Raw genomic sequence first — 14,954 nt, 5'->3', positions numbered from 1 at the left:
AAAGTGAATACTGGCAATGTTAGACAGGGCTTTTAAACCTAAACATTCTTTGAACATATATATATATAGCTAAGTTGCTTCAGTCATATCCAGACTCTGCGACCCCCGTGGACTGTAGCCTATCAGGCTCTTCTGTCCATGGGATTCTCTGGAGGGCAAGAATACTGGAGTGGGGTGCCCTATCCTCTTCAAACATTCTTTACTAAACACTAAGGAGTTGGTGATGGACAGGGAGGCCTGGCGTGCTGCGATTCATGGGGTCACAAAGAGTAGGACACGACTGAGCGACTGAACTGAACTGAACTGAAGGACACAATCTCCAACTTTGGAACATTGTGTTTAAAAAAAAAAAAAAAGACTAACATTAAGTACTAACCATGTGCCAGCCAATGTTACTTATTCTCTCACTAATCTTAGTATTCGTAGCCTAGATCTAAGCATATAATATATACTTAACTGGCATTTATTTTTCAAAAAAGTAATCATTATTAAGATGAGGGGATTCAAAGACTAAAAAAAAAAGGTTCTGGTCCTCAAGGTTACAAATCGAATTCGGAAATATGACACGCGAAAAGCTAAACAACCTGTAACAATTAAAAATACCACGTGGCAGGGTTGCGATTATTTGCAAAGTCAGTGGCAAAGAAGAGTGCTATAAATTCTGACCAGAGAGAGAGTACTATAGACTGCGGTTCCGGTCTCCCGACCAGACGGCGACACTATAGTTCAATTTAAAAAAAGAAAGTGACACAGCACTCATCCCACCCTAAAATTATCATCAGAGGAAGGAATACAATAACTAAAGAGAACGGTGTAAAGAAAACTTCTATACACAGCTTTTAAAGCATACGATGGCCCTGATAAAAGTGAAAACGGGCCGCAGAATACAATCTTTCGCTGGATCTCCAGGACCTCTGAAGGCTCCTGAAACACAGTCTCTCAAGGACAGCATCCTTCCTCCTTTCTCCCTCAGCTCCCTACGAAGCTTTCCACTGGACAGCCGTCCCAGAAATTTCTCCCAGCATCCGCAGTGACAGCAACTCTCATCTTCCTCTCCCTCCCCTCGCCAGTATCAGACGGTGGCATCTCCCGCCAGGGGAAAAAGCGGAGGGCGGAGGGCGGGGGGGGGGGGGGGGGGGGGGGGGGAGGCAGAATAGGCGAGAAAGCTTGCAGCTAGATTGATTTAGGACGGGAAGAGTAGGTGGGAGGACGCCGGGGTCGAGGGCGGAGTCCTCCCAGCTCCAGCTCCAGTCTCTCGGAGGTCTAGCCAATATCCCACTCCCCCTGCTCCACCCCAGGGCGCGCCCCTCGCCCGCTGGACCTGAACTGGGAGGCGACGGACTCGAGTGACAGCCCCACTACCTGTGCGCCCCCAGCCCCGTCCCCCAGGCCTGCGGAGAGATGCCTGCCCCCGCCCCACGAGCAGCGGCCCCGGGCTCCTTCTGATTCTAGTCCACATCGCCGATGAGTGAGAGGTCCCGGGGGAGGCAATCGCCAGCGCTCGCTGGTCGGGACCGCGGGTGCAACCGTGCGCCGAAGCCCTCCAGCAAGCACGGGGAGTAGACAGAACGTCCCGGGCGGCCCCAGGGGACCCGGACCAGGCCTGGCCTTCCCCGGTTGCCCCACACCCGGCGGGGGTGGCACTTACTGCGGAGGTTGTGGATTAGCTCCGAGTGGCTGGCGCCGCCGGATTTCCAGGCCATCGCTAAGCACACCCGGAGCAGGTACAGAACCACCTTCAGCGCGGCGACGGTGCCCAGTAGCTTCCCCAAGAGTGAGACCACCTCCCACACGGTCACCGCCCCGTTCTCGTCCCCGCTGGAGCCGCCGCTGTTACTGCCGTCGTCGCTGCTGCCGCCACTGCGCGCTCCCGGCATCCCCCGCGGCACGCATGCGCTCTGTGACGCCGCGCGGCCTCGGGCGCGGCCGGGTGGGGCCGGAGGCGGGGGTGGCTTCGCGACCCGCAGCCCGGGCGAGGGGCCGCTGCGGCTGCCCGAGACTGGCGGCTTGGCCTCGCTGAGTCAGCGCCACCGCCGCCACTGCGTGGCCTTTCTGAGACCTCGGGCTGCGCAGCGCCTCCTTGCTTGGGTTTGCCCTGCGGTCAGGCGGGGTGGGCCCCAGCGCGGTCGGCCGCGTGCCTCGCTGCGGCTCTGGTCACCGAGAGCGGTGGCAGGATGGCAGGGCGGGTCTGGTTCCGAGGCTGCCGGTGGCTCTGCAGTCGTCGCTGGGTCAGCTGTTGCGAGTGGCGGGTCTGCTCCTATAGCTGTCCAGATTGTTAAACGGTGGGCTTCCTCCGTCCTGCCTTCACCCAACCCAATGAATGACTAACATATTTAGGTCGGTTAGAGTCAGAGCTCCCTATGGTGAACACCGAGTATCTTAAACGGAGGGCAAACGTCCTCTCTAACCCGAGTACTCCAGGCTCTAGCTAACAAGTACATTTAGTGGCTGGTTAGCAGAGACTTTGGGACCCTGATTTGTTCTCAGCTCTAAAGCACAAATTCAGAGAGTGGAAGAAGACAGACACGGGTTGGAGGGTGGAGCACCGAGAATGCTTTGCTCCTTAGGAAAATGCACTTGCTTAAAAACACTACAGTAGCCTGTGGCGACTGTTTTTCTCCTAACACAAGTGTGCGTTTTTAGCTATTTAAGCCTCACAAATTCCACCATTAGACTGGACCCCGGCTTTGCTGCTATCAGCAATGCAAGACACCGAGTGAGAAACTGACAAGGAACATTGCCAGTAGAATCCAACTTGCTGACTCTTAATCAGAACGGAGACTGGAAGGATCCAGTCATTTAGTCCCAATAAACTTTTAAGGAAGGAAACAAAGCTATGTAAAGACATTGATGCTACTGCGTCAGCAACAATGCTCAAATTTTAGTTCTAACCAGACCTTGGCAAATGTGGTGTCTATGTAAGTATGTGTATATATGTTTATATATTCCAATCCGAAATATACTTATATATTAACTATTTCGTGGGATTCTGCGATAATAACCGAAGCAGCATTCTTTACTTCAATATTGGGAATAAATTAGCCAGTTTGGGACTCAAAATTGGAACTGGGGGTCTTCAGAATTACAACTCCAGTTTCTGACCGTGTGTGTTATCAGTGAAGAAAAGTACTTGCTTGGGGGGACAGGGAGGGAGAAGTTTTTAATAATACATTGGTACGTTAATGGACGTACTTCCACGAGAATTTAAGGACTTTTAATCTTTTCTATGCGCGGTGAAATGCAAGCCTGCTTAGGTGTGGCTACTAGCTCCTTTCTCTTGCATTGCTTTTATTTTGTTTTTGCTCTTAATTTGTCTTTACATTGCAAATTCTTTTGCGCCAATGTATTGTCTCGGTGTTCCTATACGATTTTGCAGATTAGAAGATGGTCCTACAGCACAAGGACGGGCATGCTCTTGCCCTGGTGCACAAGCACGGGCATGCTCTTGCACTGGTTCAGAGCCGCCTTGGTGAGGAAGGCCGTCGCATCTTCTTCGCGTTTGGGGCAGGGTTGTTAGTTCCTGCACTGCGGACGGAGGAGAATTGGCTCTCTGCAGCCACCGTCCCTCTTAAGGTCCGGTCCAATCAGGGCTCAGCGGGAAGGGGCGGGGCTGAGTGGCGCGCGCTGTACTTCGTGCTGTGCCTACCTGGGTTCCTCTCAGCATGGAGGAAATTTATGCTAAGTTTGTGTCACAGAAAATCAGCAAGACTCGTTGGCGACCATTACCTCCAGGGAGCCTGCAGACAGCGGAGACTTTCGCCACGGGCTCTTGGGACAATGAGGTACCCCTGCGCCCTACCGGGAGTCCCTGCTATCTCCTTCCTTCCAGGAACCGCGCCCCCGGCAGCCAGCGCGCTAACTGCTGTTTCGTAGCTCCTCGCGCTGTTGTCTGTCTCCCGAACGCACGTCTCACGCTCGGTCGCCTTATATCTGCGAGGCATCAGTGGCCTCGTTTCTTGTGTTTTTAATGATTATTATGCCGTTTGCCCTGGATACTTTTAAAGCAGGGTTGATTGAAGGCAGTGCACATTTCAATTTCGAGGAGTTTGATGTATATTTCATCTCAAAATGAAATTTTCTGCTTTTCAGGAAAATTATGTTTCACTGTGGTCTATTGGAGATTTTGGAAACTTGGATTCTGATGGAGGATTTGAAGGAGACCATCAGTTATTGTGCAGTATCAAACATCATGGTGATGTAATGGATTTACAAGTACGTCTGTTGTAATATCCAAGAGCTAACTTTTAAAAAATTGAGAGTAATACATTGAGAGATGTAAAGGACCTTAAAGTTTGTCTAGTCTTACCCTGGGTTTACAAGAACTTGAGTTCTCTGTAGGTTATGATTTGTCATGTCATATAGCTGGTTATGGCAGAATCAGCACTGGGGAAGGGGATGTGAAGTTAATTATAGCTTGTTTGTTTAACTGACCATCTACTATGTGCCAAGCTGTGTTTACATAAGTTAATTTCATTCTCATGGAATGCTGGTGAATCAAGTATTGTTATCTCTCTTATGAGAAAACTAAGATCTTTTGAGCATGGATTATATGACAAATACTGTGCAAGACACTTTACATGTTTTTGCTTTTTGAATTCTCGTTTTATAAGTTTACCAAGGCTTGGAGAACTTAACTTGGCCCAGGTTTCAAATCGGGTAATAAGTGGTGGGAATGGAATTAAGTTTTCAAATTCTGATCTGTAAGACTTCAGAGTCCCTGCATTTTCTGTGGAAAGCTGCCTGACCCTGGGAATTATACTCTCCTAAACCTTTATGGTAGTTGTACAAAATTAAATCAATTGTAGATGAACAGGTTTGAGGGGGGAAATTATTGTTGTTTATTCTTCATGAAAATACTTTTATTTGCATAGCAGTTTTGACTTTGGCATTTTATTTGCTTAGCATTTGTAGGTTCTTTGCATTTTAAAATTGTTACACTGCTGATTGAGTTAGATAAATGGGCTTCTTCCCTGCTGATATTTATGAATTTATAACATGCAGGAATTTTCTGTTTAGTTTTTGGACCAGGAAAGAATTGTAGCTGCTTCATCGACAGGATATGTGACAATTTTCCTCCACCATCCAAATAACCAGGTAAAGAATTTTTGTTTGAAAACTCAGTTTGCATTTTAATTATTTTTAGGAAGGCTTAAAGAAGGTTGTACTTAATAATGACAAATAATAAAGTTTTATTGTCTCAAAAACTATAAAAAGGAGGGGGAAATGTCATTGCATTACCCATCTTTTAGTTGACTAATTCTAGAACCATTTCTGTGTGAACTTTCATTGAAATTGGGTAACTCTTCAATTTTCTTAGGTTACATGTAACAGTATGGTATTCTGGCAAGTAATTTTCCTGTAACTTTCTGTTAAGATCCTCCTCTGGTTTTCTGAAGAGAGAAAGAGCACTTTCTAGCTCAGACATCATGAGAGGGAGCAGGAACAGCTACTCTGCTTCTGTGAACAGAACCGAGGTTTTAATTAGAAGGAAAGACACACTATATGAAGGCTTGACACTTTTTCTATGCTTTCCTTGTATGTCAAAGGCTAAGAGTGCTGACCTTCAGAGCATAGTTTAAGGGCAGTCCTTTAAAATAGGCCCACTTGAAGTTAACAGTTTTAAGTTGCTGGAAGAGAATGCTTATTTAGATTTGGATATTGATAAAGGTCATCTTACTAATAGACATGCCTAGTAAGTATAAGACCCAGATCTAGTTAAATGTTATTCTTACAGAATCATCTGGAAAGCCCTGCAGAGATTTATCTCTTCAATGTAGATCAGTTCCCTTAAGAATTTAGAGTTGTCTTTGAACACATAATTACCTGATGCTTAAAAACTGTTTCTTTAGTTTGAGATAAGTTTGGAATATTATTAAACAGGGTTTCTTTGGAATCTAATCTGGTGAATACAGAGCTTTAATGGAAGTATTTCCTAGACCGTAATACTTTGAAATACAAAGCGAAAAGAGTACTATTTTTCTAGAAAGATATGAAACACAGTTTTAAAATAATAGTGTAGTTGGGGAGAGTGCTAATTATTTGGAGCTTTGCTTTAATTAATCATAGCCTCATTTCTGACACCTAGACTCTGTCAGTCAGCCAGCAGTGGACAGCAGCTCACTACCACACGGGTCCAGGCAGTCCTTCCTGTAGCAATGCACCATGCACAGGTGTTGTGTGCAACAACCCAGAAATTGTCACAGTTGGAGAAGATGGTCGGATAAATCTCTTCAGAGCTGATCACAAGGAAGCTGTAAGAACTATAGGTAAGAAAAATCATCTTTCTTTGGTCTATCTTACAGTAATTCAGCACCTCCTATGTGCAGTGCCAGGGGTTAAATGTTTGAGGGATTTAGAAATATACAAAGCAGGATCCCTTTATCAATATAGTATGTTGATAAGGCCTGTATGAAGGACTGACTAGAAGAAAGAGAAATTTGTGGGGAGGATGGTTGGAAGGAATTATCGGATAAAGAATTGAGGGGCAGGGCAATTCATTTAATCTAGATTCTAGACCATAAATAATACTGAGAAGTGGCACGCCAGATAAAGGGAATAGCAGAGAGGCGGGGTAAGGCCAGTCAGAGAAGGACAGAAAGTGCAGTTTGACCTGACTTTAGATATTTGTATAGGAGAATTGAGAGATGAAACAAGAAAGGTAGATTGCAGTCAGGTTGTGAAGGATAATACCCTTTTTTAGGTAGACAGCTAAGGAGCCATTGAAAGTTTTTGAGCAAAGGGGTAGTGTACCCACATCGTGTTTTAGAAGGATTATTTAGTGCAGTGGTAGTGGTTTAGTTGCTAAATCATGTCTGACTAGTGTAGTAGTTCTCAACCATATTTTGCACAGACTTGCCCGAGGAGATTTTTAACAGCCCATCACCCTAGACCTCTTGAATTAGAACTTCTATGGATTGAGCCCATGAATCAGTTTTTTGTATTATTATTATTTTTAGTTCTGAGAAATACCATTTGTTTAGCTTTGAAAGACTGCTGGCCTGGTGACAGTTTGGAGGAGGGTCACAAAACAAAAGTCTTTAAGTATATACTAAATAAAGATGTATAAGCTTAGACACACTGGAAAAAGCAGAAGGACCATTAAGGCAAGCAGGAAGAACTTCATGGCAGAAAAGAGAGCTGATAAGGATAAAGATGAATCAATTTGAGATGAGTCAGCAGAATAATACAGGGTCAGAATGAGCTCTATAGGAAGCTGTGGTGTTTGGCCCAACAGAATGGAGGTTCTGGATGAAGCAGTTGAGTTCAGTTGCTGTTTGCAACCCCATGGACTGCAGCCCTGTCCATCACCAACTCCTGGAGCTTGCTCAAGCTCATATCCATTGAGTCAGTGATGCCATCCAACCATCTCATCCTCTGTCATCCCCTTCTTCTCCTGCCTTCAATCTTTGCCAGCATCAGAGTCTTTTCCAGTGAGTCAGTTCTTCACATCAGGTGACCAAAGGATTGGAGTTTCAGCTTGAGCATCAGTCCTTTTAATGAATATTCAGGACTGGTCTGCTTTAGGATGGACTGGTTTGATCTCCTTGCAGTCCAAGGGACTCTCAAGAGTATTCTCCAACACCACAATTCAAAAGCATCAATTCTTCGGCACTAAGCTTTCTTTAAAGTCCAACTTTGACATCCATACATGACTAGTGGAAGAACCGTATCTTTGACTGGATGGACCTTTGCTGGCAAATAATGTCTCTGCTTTTTAACGTGATGTCTAGGTTGTCTAGGATGAAGCAGTGGTGGGAGATAAAATTGGATTATAAAGAAACTTGAACAGCTGTCTCAGAAATGGACGGTAGTACTCTTAAGTGGAAATAAAGAAATATATGAAAACTTAGTCCTCTAGTTGGAAAACAGTTCAGATGTCCTGTGAGTAATATAATTGTTCTATCAAAGGAGAGTCCATTTTAACATATGTTCCTATATTTTTCCATAGAAATAAAATTGTGACTTATTTAAAATTTCACTTCTAATTTTTCAGTTAATAGAGGGAATGCTGTTTAAGGTATTCATGGAAAAGTGGTGCCCTGTTAACATACACTGCAGTTTTCTTAATTTACAGACAATGCAGATAGCAGTACACTCCATGCTGTAACCTTCCTTCGAACTCCTGAGATTCTTACAGTAAATTCAATTGGACAGTTAAAAATATGGGATTTTAGACAACAAGGAAATGAGCCCACTCAGATATTATCACTGTAAGTTTTGATCTGTAATTTCAGTAGTATAAAGCAAATTTGTTTATTTGTAGCAACTAACTTTATAAGCCATATTGTATTTCAATTGCATGTTAAGAGTAATTTCTGATTAACTTTGATAAAGCAAATACAGTTGACCCTTGAACAATATAAGCATTAGAGTCACTGACCCTCTATACACTCAAAAATCCATGTATACTTTATAGTTGGCACTCTACCAGGAATCCTCTGTACCAAAGGTTCCACCTTCCCAGATTCAACCAACCTTGGATCATGTAGCAATGTATATTTACTGTTGAAAAATACTCATATATAAGTGGACCTATGTTGTTCAAGATCAATTGTATAATTTGATGGACTTGATAATACCTTGCTGCATTTAATAAATATTTGTAGTATTGATTCAGAAGTTTATATTTTCTTTTTGAAATGTATATTATTTAATGGGGAACTTATTTTTGCTCATCAAGTGATCCAATTAATAGTGAAATAATATGCTCTAGATGTGATTGGGAGAAAAATACAGTACAAGATACTTTTTCTAAGCAGAAATCCCCTTTCTATATGTGCAGCCTTCTCTAGATAATAGTATGTGTCAAACTGAAAAATATATATGTAAACTAAGCATTAAATAAGACAGAGTAGAAGTAAGGAGTATGCTGTTTATGTTGATATATAATGTTTTTTAAAAGCTAAGAAATGGAAACGTTTTGCATATCTTACCGTCAAATTTTCTTGTTCCATATATGTCCAAATTGAAGAGAGAATGAATAACTCCAGCCTTTAATTCCTCCTCAGAATTCTAGTATTTAGAGGTATATTTAATGTAATCAGGTTTTTGACATGATTTAAGTTTAGCCAGTAGCCCTAGCCACAAAATTATCATTTAGTTACTGGGGTGAAACTTGTTTCATGGGTTATTCAATGATAAATTATACTTTACCACTGTTTGAAGTCATTGTATTTCCCATTAAAGGACTGGTGACCGAGTGCCACTCCACTGTGTGGATCGACATCCCAACCAGCAGCACGTTGTAGCTACTGGCGGCCAGGATGGAATGTTGAGTATTTGGGATGTTAGACAAGGTACAATGCCTGTGTCTCTACTAAAGGCTCATGAAGCTGAAAGTAAGTGTTGTGAAGATACATTAAGTTTTTGGTGGCTGAGCTATACAACATAGTGTTAGCAGATTTCCATAAATGATACATATGGATCATTCTACAGCAGAACTTTTGACTGAATTGTATAAATTTGTAATAATTAACTCCTTTCTTATTTGATATTTACATTCTTTAACATGTTTATTATACATAAAACTGTAGTGATTATCCATATATATTTATCTTTATGTGTTTATTTCTTAGGATAATTTTTAGAAATAGAATTGATGAGTCAAAAAGTTGGCATAATTTTAAAGCTATGATTCATGTTGACAAATTGTTCTACATAAAAATAATAACCAGTTTATATTGTCATACCCAGTATGTCAGAATGCACTTTTCCCATCCAAGATGCAGGTTGTTATTCTTAATATTTGCCAGTCTGTGTGTTCTTCAATTTATTATTATACCTTTTTTTTTCTTCTTTTAGCAAGAACAAGAGATATAGGCTCTTCCTTTTTTTTGTTTGTCCTTTGATTTTAGTGGAAATATTTTGGCTGAATAGAAGTGTTTCATTTTATCACCACAGGGCAGGGTGGGTTATAGTTTTAAATTCTGTCTTAGGAAAAGTTGGTATTAATGCTTGAATAAAAGTGTAGAACCCAGTGGTAGTTAGAATTATAAACTTTCAAAGCTCTTCTCACCAGCCTATTTTTAAAGGCCAGCCTTCATTGTTAAGCAGAACACACTAGTGGCTTGTAGTGTATTTCGATTCATCTTGACTCTTGGCTAGAGGTTTGTTTTCTAATTGGAAAGTATATAAATACATAAGTATCTCGATTTGGGCAGTCTGCAATGGCTCTGTTAGGCTCTTCTGTTTTACTTTGTTTTAGTGGAACAGCATGAATGTACTTTACACAGGGACTCACCCAGAACACATTCTTTTCCGGAGGAAGGTCACCTTTTTGTTCTACAGCATGTTTAATTGTGGTAACTGTCAGAATGAAAATGCCAGCTTGCAAACATGTGCCTTGCACTTTTTATACTACACTCTGGGTGCTTTCTGTGCTGCCTTTCTGAGCCTACCTAACCCAGAATCATAGAACCCTTTCTTACAGACTACTTTTTTTACCTTCATGCTGCAGATACCTTCCTGAGGAGTCCTGGCCAGGTGTCTGTTGGCACACAAAGTTCCCTTAATGTTTAGAGATTGAGGAGCCCCCAGTCCCAAGTTGGCTTCTTAAAAGTCCTTCATCTGAAACTGGATCCAGATTCTTGAAGCCTTTCCAGGTTTTGGCTTGCTGAGAGCTAGTTGCTATTTCTGTGATACAGAGCAGAGTCTTGGCATGAGCCAGAATTGGACTCTGCCTCTTAGAACTTCATTTGTATACTGCTTTTATGGTCTTCCCGCTCTCCCTTTCCAATAATAAAACCTTCTAATGTTAATGACATAGGAATTGAAAATAAAAGAACTTAACAAGTTTCAAAAAATCTTTCAGAATTATCCCATTGTCATATTGGGTTAGCGAAAACTTTGTTCGAGTTTTGGCATAAATTGATATGGAAAAACCTGAACACACTTTTTGGCCAACCCAATACTTTTCCATATAAAAAAGCAGTAGGTCAGATGACTAGCATTTATGTTCATTCATTTGCTGGCCCGATACACGAGTAGATTTACTTGACTTCTTTATCCTATCTACACGTTTCAGCCATTTGGAGCATTATATTATGCCTTCTCTTTGACACTGAAGCCTTTGATTTTTATCACAGGCTTGGAGTTTGAAGGTGTGTGACCGAGGTTAATGGACGATATGCCTAGAGGTAGCGTTTTGATGTTGGTTTAACTAACCTTGGTTCTTATCTCATAGTGTGGGAAGTTCACTTTCACCCATCCAACCCAGATCATCTGTTCACTTGTTCTGAAGATGGATCTCTCTGGCACTGGGATGCCTCCACAGACGGACCTGAGAAGTCGTCACTCTTTCACCAAGGTAAGATGTTTTAATGAAGATTCTTGTGGGCAGCTTGAGATTATATTTTGGTATGCCAGATGAGAAATACTCGTATTTTTAACATTAAGGAGTGATAGAAGGTTTCCGTTCTCTGGCCTCAGGGTAGATTTTAGTATCACAGGGCATGAAATCTATCAGCTACTGACCACTATACTGCTGACGACTAGAAATGCTATTAGCTGGCTAACTTTGTAAGTACATTGCTGTGGGCCCTCATGCCACAGAATAGGCACTGATCACTCTCCTATATTACATTGTCAAAGGTGTATGACTCTTTTTATGTATTAAGGTACTGGTTTCTCAGAATAAAAGGCTCTGTCTCCTGATTAAAGACAGAGGTAAGTAAAGGTTGGACTTCCCAGGTGGCGCCGGTTGTAAAGAACCTGCCTGTCAATGCAGGAGACCTAAGAGGTGCGGGTTCAGTCCCTGGGTTGGGAAGATCACCTGGAGGAGGGCATGGCAACCCACTCCAGTATTCTTGCCTGGAGAATCCCATGGACAGAGGGGCCTGGTGGGCTACTGTCCGGAGGGTTGCAAAGAGCTGGACACGACTGAAGCGACATAACACAAGTAAAGGTCATCCAGAAACTATATACTTAAAATCAAAACGAATTTTTATTTTCATTTTTGGTATTTTCTAAGCTTTCTGGTTTTGAGCTTGTCTGTGACTGCAAACTTTGTTCATTCACTCAGCAAATGTTTATGAAGTGCCATGTGCTAGGTACCCTTCTAGGTGTTAGAGCCCATGACAGCGAGCAGAAGAGCCTCGAGGCACGTAGAGCAAATATTCCAGTAGACAGTAAGTCAGTAGATGATATTTCAGTAAAAGTCCAAACAGAAAAGCAGAAACTACCCTGGGTTTAGAAGGAATTGTTTTCATGTGTGTTGGGCTAGAAGAACAAAAGGGAATGGGAGGGATGCCGGAAGAGCAAATAGCAAAAAGGAGGAATGCCCAGAAATGAACAGTTGTTACTAACCTCCACTGTCCTGTTAGAAGTGCTGTCAGAGTTGGTTCTGGATCAGCAGAAAAGGTGCCACCTCAGCTGGGGCTGGAATCACTGTGGTGGTGTCAGAAACCTGGAGCTTTTTCCCATCCCCACCCTACTCCCCACAGCTTCTCTGCCTTCGTCACCCACAATAGTTATCTCCCGTGCTCAGGGTTCGCCTGGAAGGCAGATAGCAAGGGAGCCTGGGCAAAGGAATTCATTCCTACAGAACATAATAGAGCATAGCAAAGGAGACAGAGCAAAATGGAAAAGAACTGGATCAAATACCCTGATGATCATGCAGAAGAGTGAAGAGAGTAGGATGATAAAAAAAATTAATTGGGGAGGGGCCGCTTGGCAGAGGAGAGATCTCAGCAGAGACCTGAAGAGATGAAACTACTAGTCACAGGCAAGCATTCCAGTAGAGGAAACACCAAATTCCAAAGGCCTGAGACTGCGAACAGAAAAGAGCCAGTGTGGCTGCAGTTCAGCAGGCAGGAGCGGGAGTAGATGGTGAGAAGGAGCTGAGGAGCAGGACTCTGCAGACTGGGAGCAGCTGAGATTTCGTACTGACGTCACCAAATGCCACTGGAGAATTTTGAGCAGGGAAGTGGGGTGATCTGTCTTATATGTTTCCAAACAATCGCTTTGGCAACTATGGGGAGAGGGTTGGAAAAGTGGAAGCAGGGGGACCAGGAGACAGACTTTACACAGTGGTTCTAATGTTCATTTTCACAGTATTCAAGAGTAATACCAGAGCAGTAAAAGGTAAACAGAAACTAAGAAGGAAAAGTCCAAAACTTCTCCAGAAAAATGCTGGAAAAGTATGGAATGTGCAGAGCATGGATGGAGTATGCCTGTGCTAATAACTTCATGTATGGAGAAACTAATAGTTCTATTAGTTTCTAATAAATACCCAAGAGTAGGTATTTAGGTATTCAACTAAGCACTTGGTTTTTTATTTCTTCTTCTAGCCCCACTATCTTGCATTTGAGATTTTATAGTTTGAAGAATGCTGGTCAGATTGGAAATAGTCATTAACTGTATCCTGTGTCTGGTATTGCAAAGAACAGTATTAGACACTGTGAAAAAGTAAAATAATCTATACAACCTGCTCTTAAGGATTATTTAATTTAGTTTTAATTTAGGAGAAGGGGCCAAAGAAAGTTAAATCATGATATAAGAAATGTTGCAAATAGTAAATTATTAGGGGTGCATACAAGTGCTGCGGGTTCCAGGAAGGAAAAGAGAAGCATGAACTAGAGTCATCTTGACAGACTTCTCAGAAAAGGAAGTTGAGCTGGGCTTTCAAAATCAGCAAGATTTAAACCCACTAATTTTTAAACTTCCAGGTATGAGAGACTTTGCCTTGTATTCCCAGCACTTAGCACAGAGCCTGGCATATAGTAGGTGTCAGCCATTTATTGAGAGTAAAGGAAATCTGTCTGTATTTGATCTGGCAAAAAGTAGAAAGAAAATTTCAAATGAAGGCTAAAACTGAAATAATTAATTCTATGTTAAATGCAGAGCACTGTCAGAGATAAAAGTTTATAATTTGGTAGTGTTCTAAAATTCTACTTTTAAGAACATTTACCTAAAATAAACACAAGAATAAAAGGAGATCTACAGCAAGTTGATTATATTTTTAGAAATATATATTTTTAGAAATATGTCCAGAAATTTTCTCATGATCACTTCATTTTTTGATTATCTAACCGTGTAGATCTCTACATATTATCTACATCTATTCTACTTGTCCTCTAGCCATTTTGCTACATTTCTGAGACTTTCCATTAAAGTATAAATAGGAAGACAAGGTCAAAATTAATCTTGTGCTTTGCTGAAGAGTTCAAGTTTGAAAGCCATGTTATCCCATGAAAATTTGAGTGTTTAATATCACTGACTTAGAAGCTTTTGGTCAAAAACGGTGATGTGTTATAATGGAATCATCAGCCTGTTATTCTTGAGAGTTGAAACACATTTATATCATTACATTTTTTAGATATTAGAATTTCAGAGATTTACTAGTATAAAATTGGGTCTTGAACAATGTTTTCCCGTTTTCTTTTTTTTCCCAGGAGGAAGAAATAGTACTTTTTTGTCTCATACCATTAGTAACCAAGCTAATGTTCACCAATCTCTTATAAGCTCCTGGCTCAGCACTGATCCTGCCAAAGATCGTATTGAAATCACAAGCTTGCTTCCTAATAGGACTTTGTCTGTGAACAGTCTGGATGTTTTAGGTCCTTGTCTTGTTTGTGGAACGGATGCAGAAGCAATTTATGTTACTAGACAGCTTTTTTCATGAAGATACTAAAAGATTTCAGGTAAAACATACAGTTACAACCTTTCAAATGCCAGTTTCTTTGCAAATTTTTGTTATTGGAAAATGTGAAATTTGCAAGGGGAACATCCATAAACTATTGTTAATGTTGATGCCCAGTTTGTTAGTTGAATATTGCTCTAACAGTTGCTGGAGTCTGATTGATGACCCATGGCAAAAGAATTGAAATATGTGGCGGAACATCAGAGGGATCCTTGTTCTGATGAATGCACTGCCTTCAGCACCATTCTAGACAGCTCATGGAACCAACTCAGCATTTTTGATGTTGTAGGGCTTAATAATGTCAAACCACCAACAG

At 41.8% G+C, this 14,954-nt stretch overlaps 2 protein-coding genes across 5 annotated transcripts in view; one reads left to right on the top strand and one right to left on the bottom strand.

Annotated features, from left to right (window-relative positions):
• The window catches only part of PCMT1 (protein-L-isoaspartate (D-aspartate) O-methyltransferase), a 41,612-nt gene extending 39,735 nt beyond the window's left edge, over window positions 1–1,877 (bottom strand). For all 4 annotated transcript variants that reach the window (XM_052645583.1, XM_052645581.1, XM_052645582.1 and 1 more), the window contains exon 1: window positions 1,649–1,877. In XM_052645583.1, coding sequence (XP_052501543.1) covers window positions 1,649–1,877 — 229 coding nt within the window. The remainder of the gene's footprint in view (window positions 1–1,648) is intronic.
• Window positions 1,878–2,822: 945 nt separating this feature from the next.
• NUP43 (nucleoporin 43) lies at window positions 2,823–14,620 on the top strand. The gene is made up of 10 exons (XM_052645946.1): window positions 2,823–2,918; window positions 3,377–3,573; window positions 3,696–3,782; window positions 4,090–4,212; window positions 5,017–5,094; window positions 6,086–6,266; window positions 8,075–8,210; window positions 9,187–9,338; window positions 11,183–11,305; window positions 14,391–14,620. The coding sequence occupies exons 2-10, from the start codon at window positions 3,385–3,387 to the stop codon at window positions 14,618–14,620; spliced, it is 1,299 nt and encodes a 432-aa protein (XP_052501906.1). The 5' UTR covers window positions 2,823–2,918; window positions 3,377–3,384.
• The last annotated feature ends 334 nt before the right edge of the window (window positions 14,621–14,954 follow it).

This window comes from Budorcas taxicolor, chromosome 9 (assembly GCF_023091745.1).
Source record: "Budorcas taxicolor isolate Tak-1 chromosome 9, Takin1.1, whole genome shotgun sequence".
NCBI lineage: Eukaryota > Metazoa > Chordata > Mammalia > Artiodactyla > Bovidae > Budorcas > Budorcas taxicolor.
This window is presented reverse-complemented; position numbering and strand designations above follow the sequence as displayed.

Bases quoted from the DNA above. Each gene is read 5' to 3' on its own strand.
- NUP43 (XM_052645946.1), top strand. From the start codon at position 3,385: ATGGTCCTACAGCACAAGGACGGGCATGCTCTTGCCCTGGTGCACAAG. The intron at 4,213-5,016 runs GTACGTCTGTTG...TTTTCTGTTTAG, and splicing joins GTGATGTAATGGATTTACAA to TTTTTGGACCAGGAAAGAAT. The intron at 5,095-6,085 runs GTAAAGAATTTT...TCTGACACCTAG, and splicing joins TCCACCATCCAAATAACCAG to ACTCTGTCAGTCAGCCAGCA.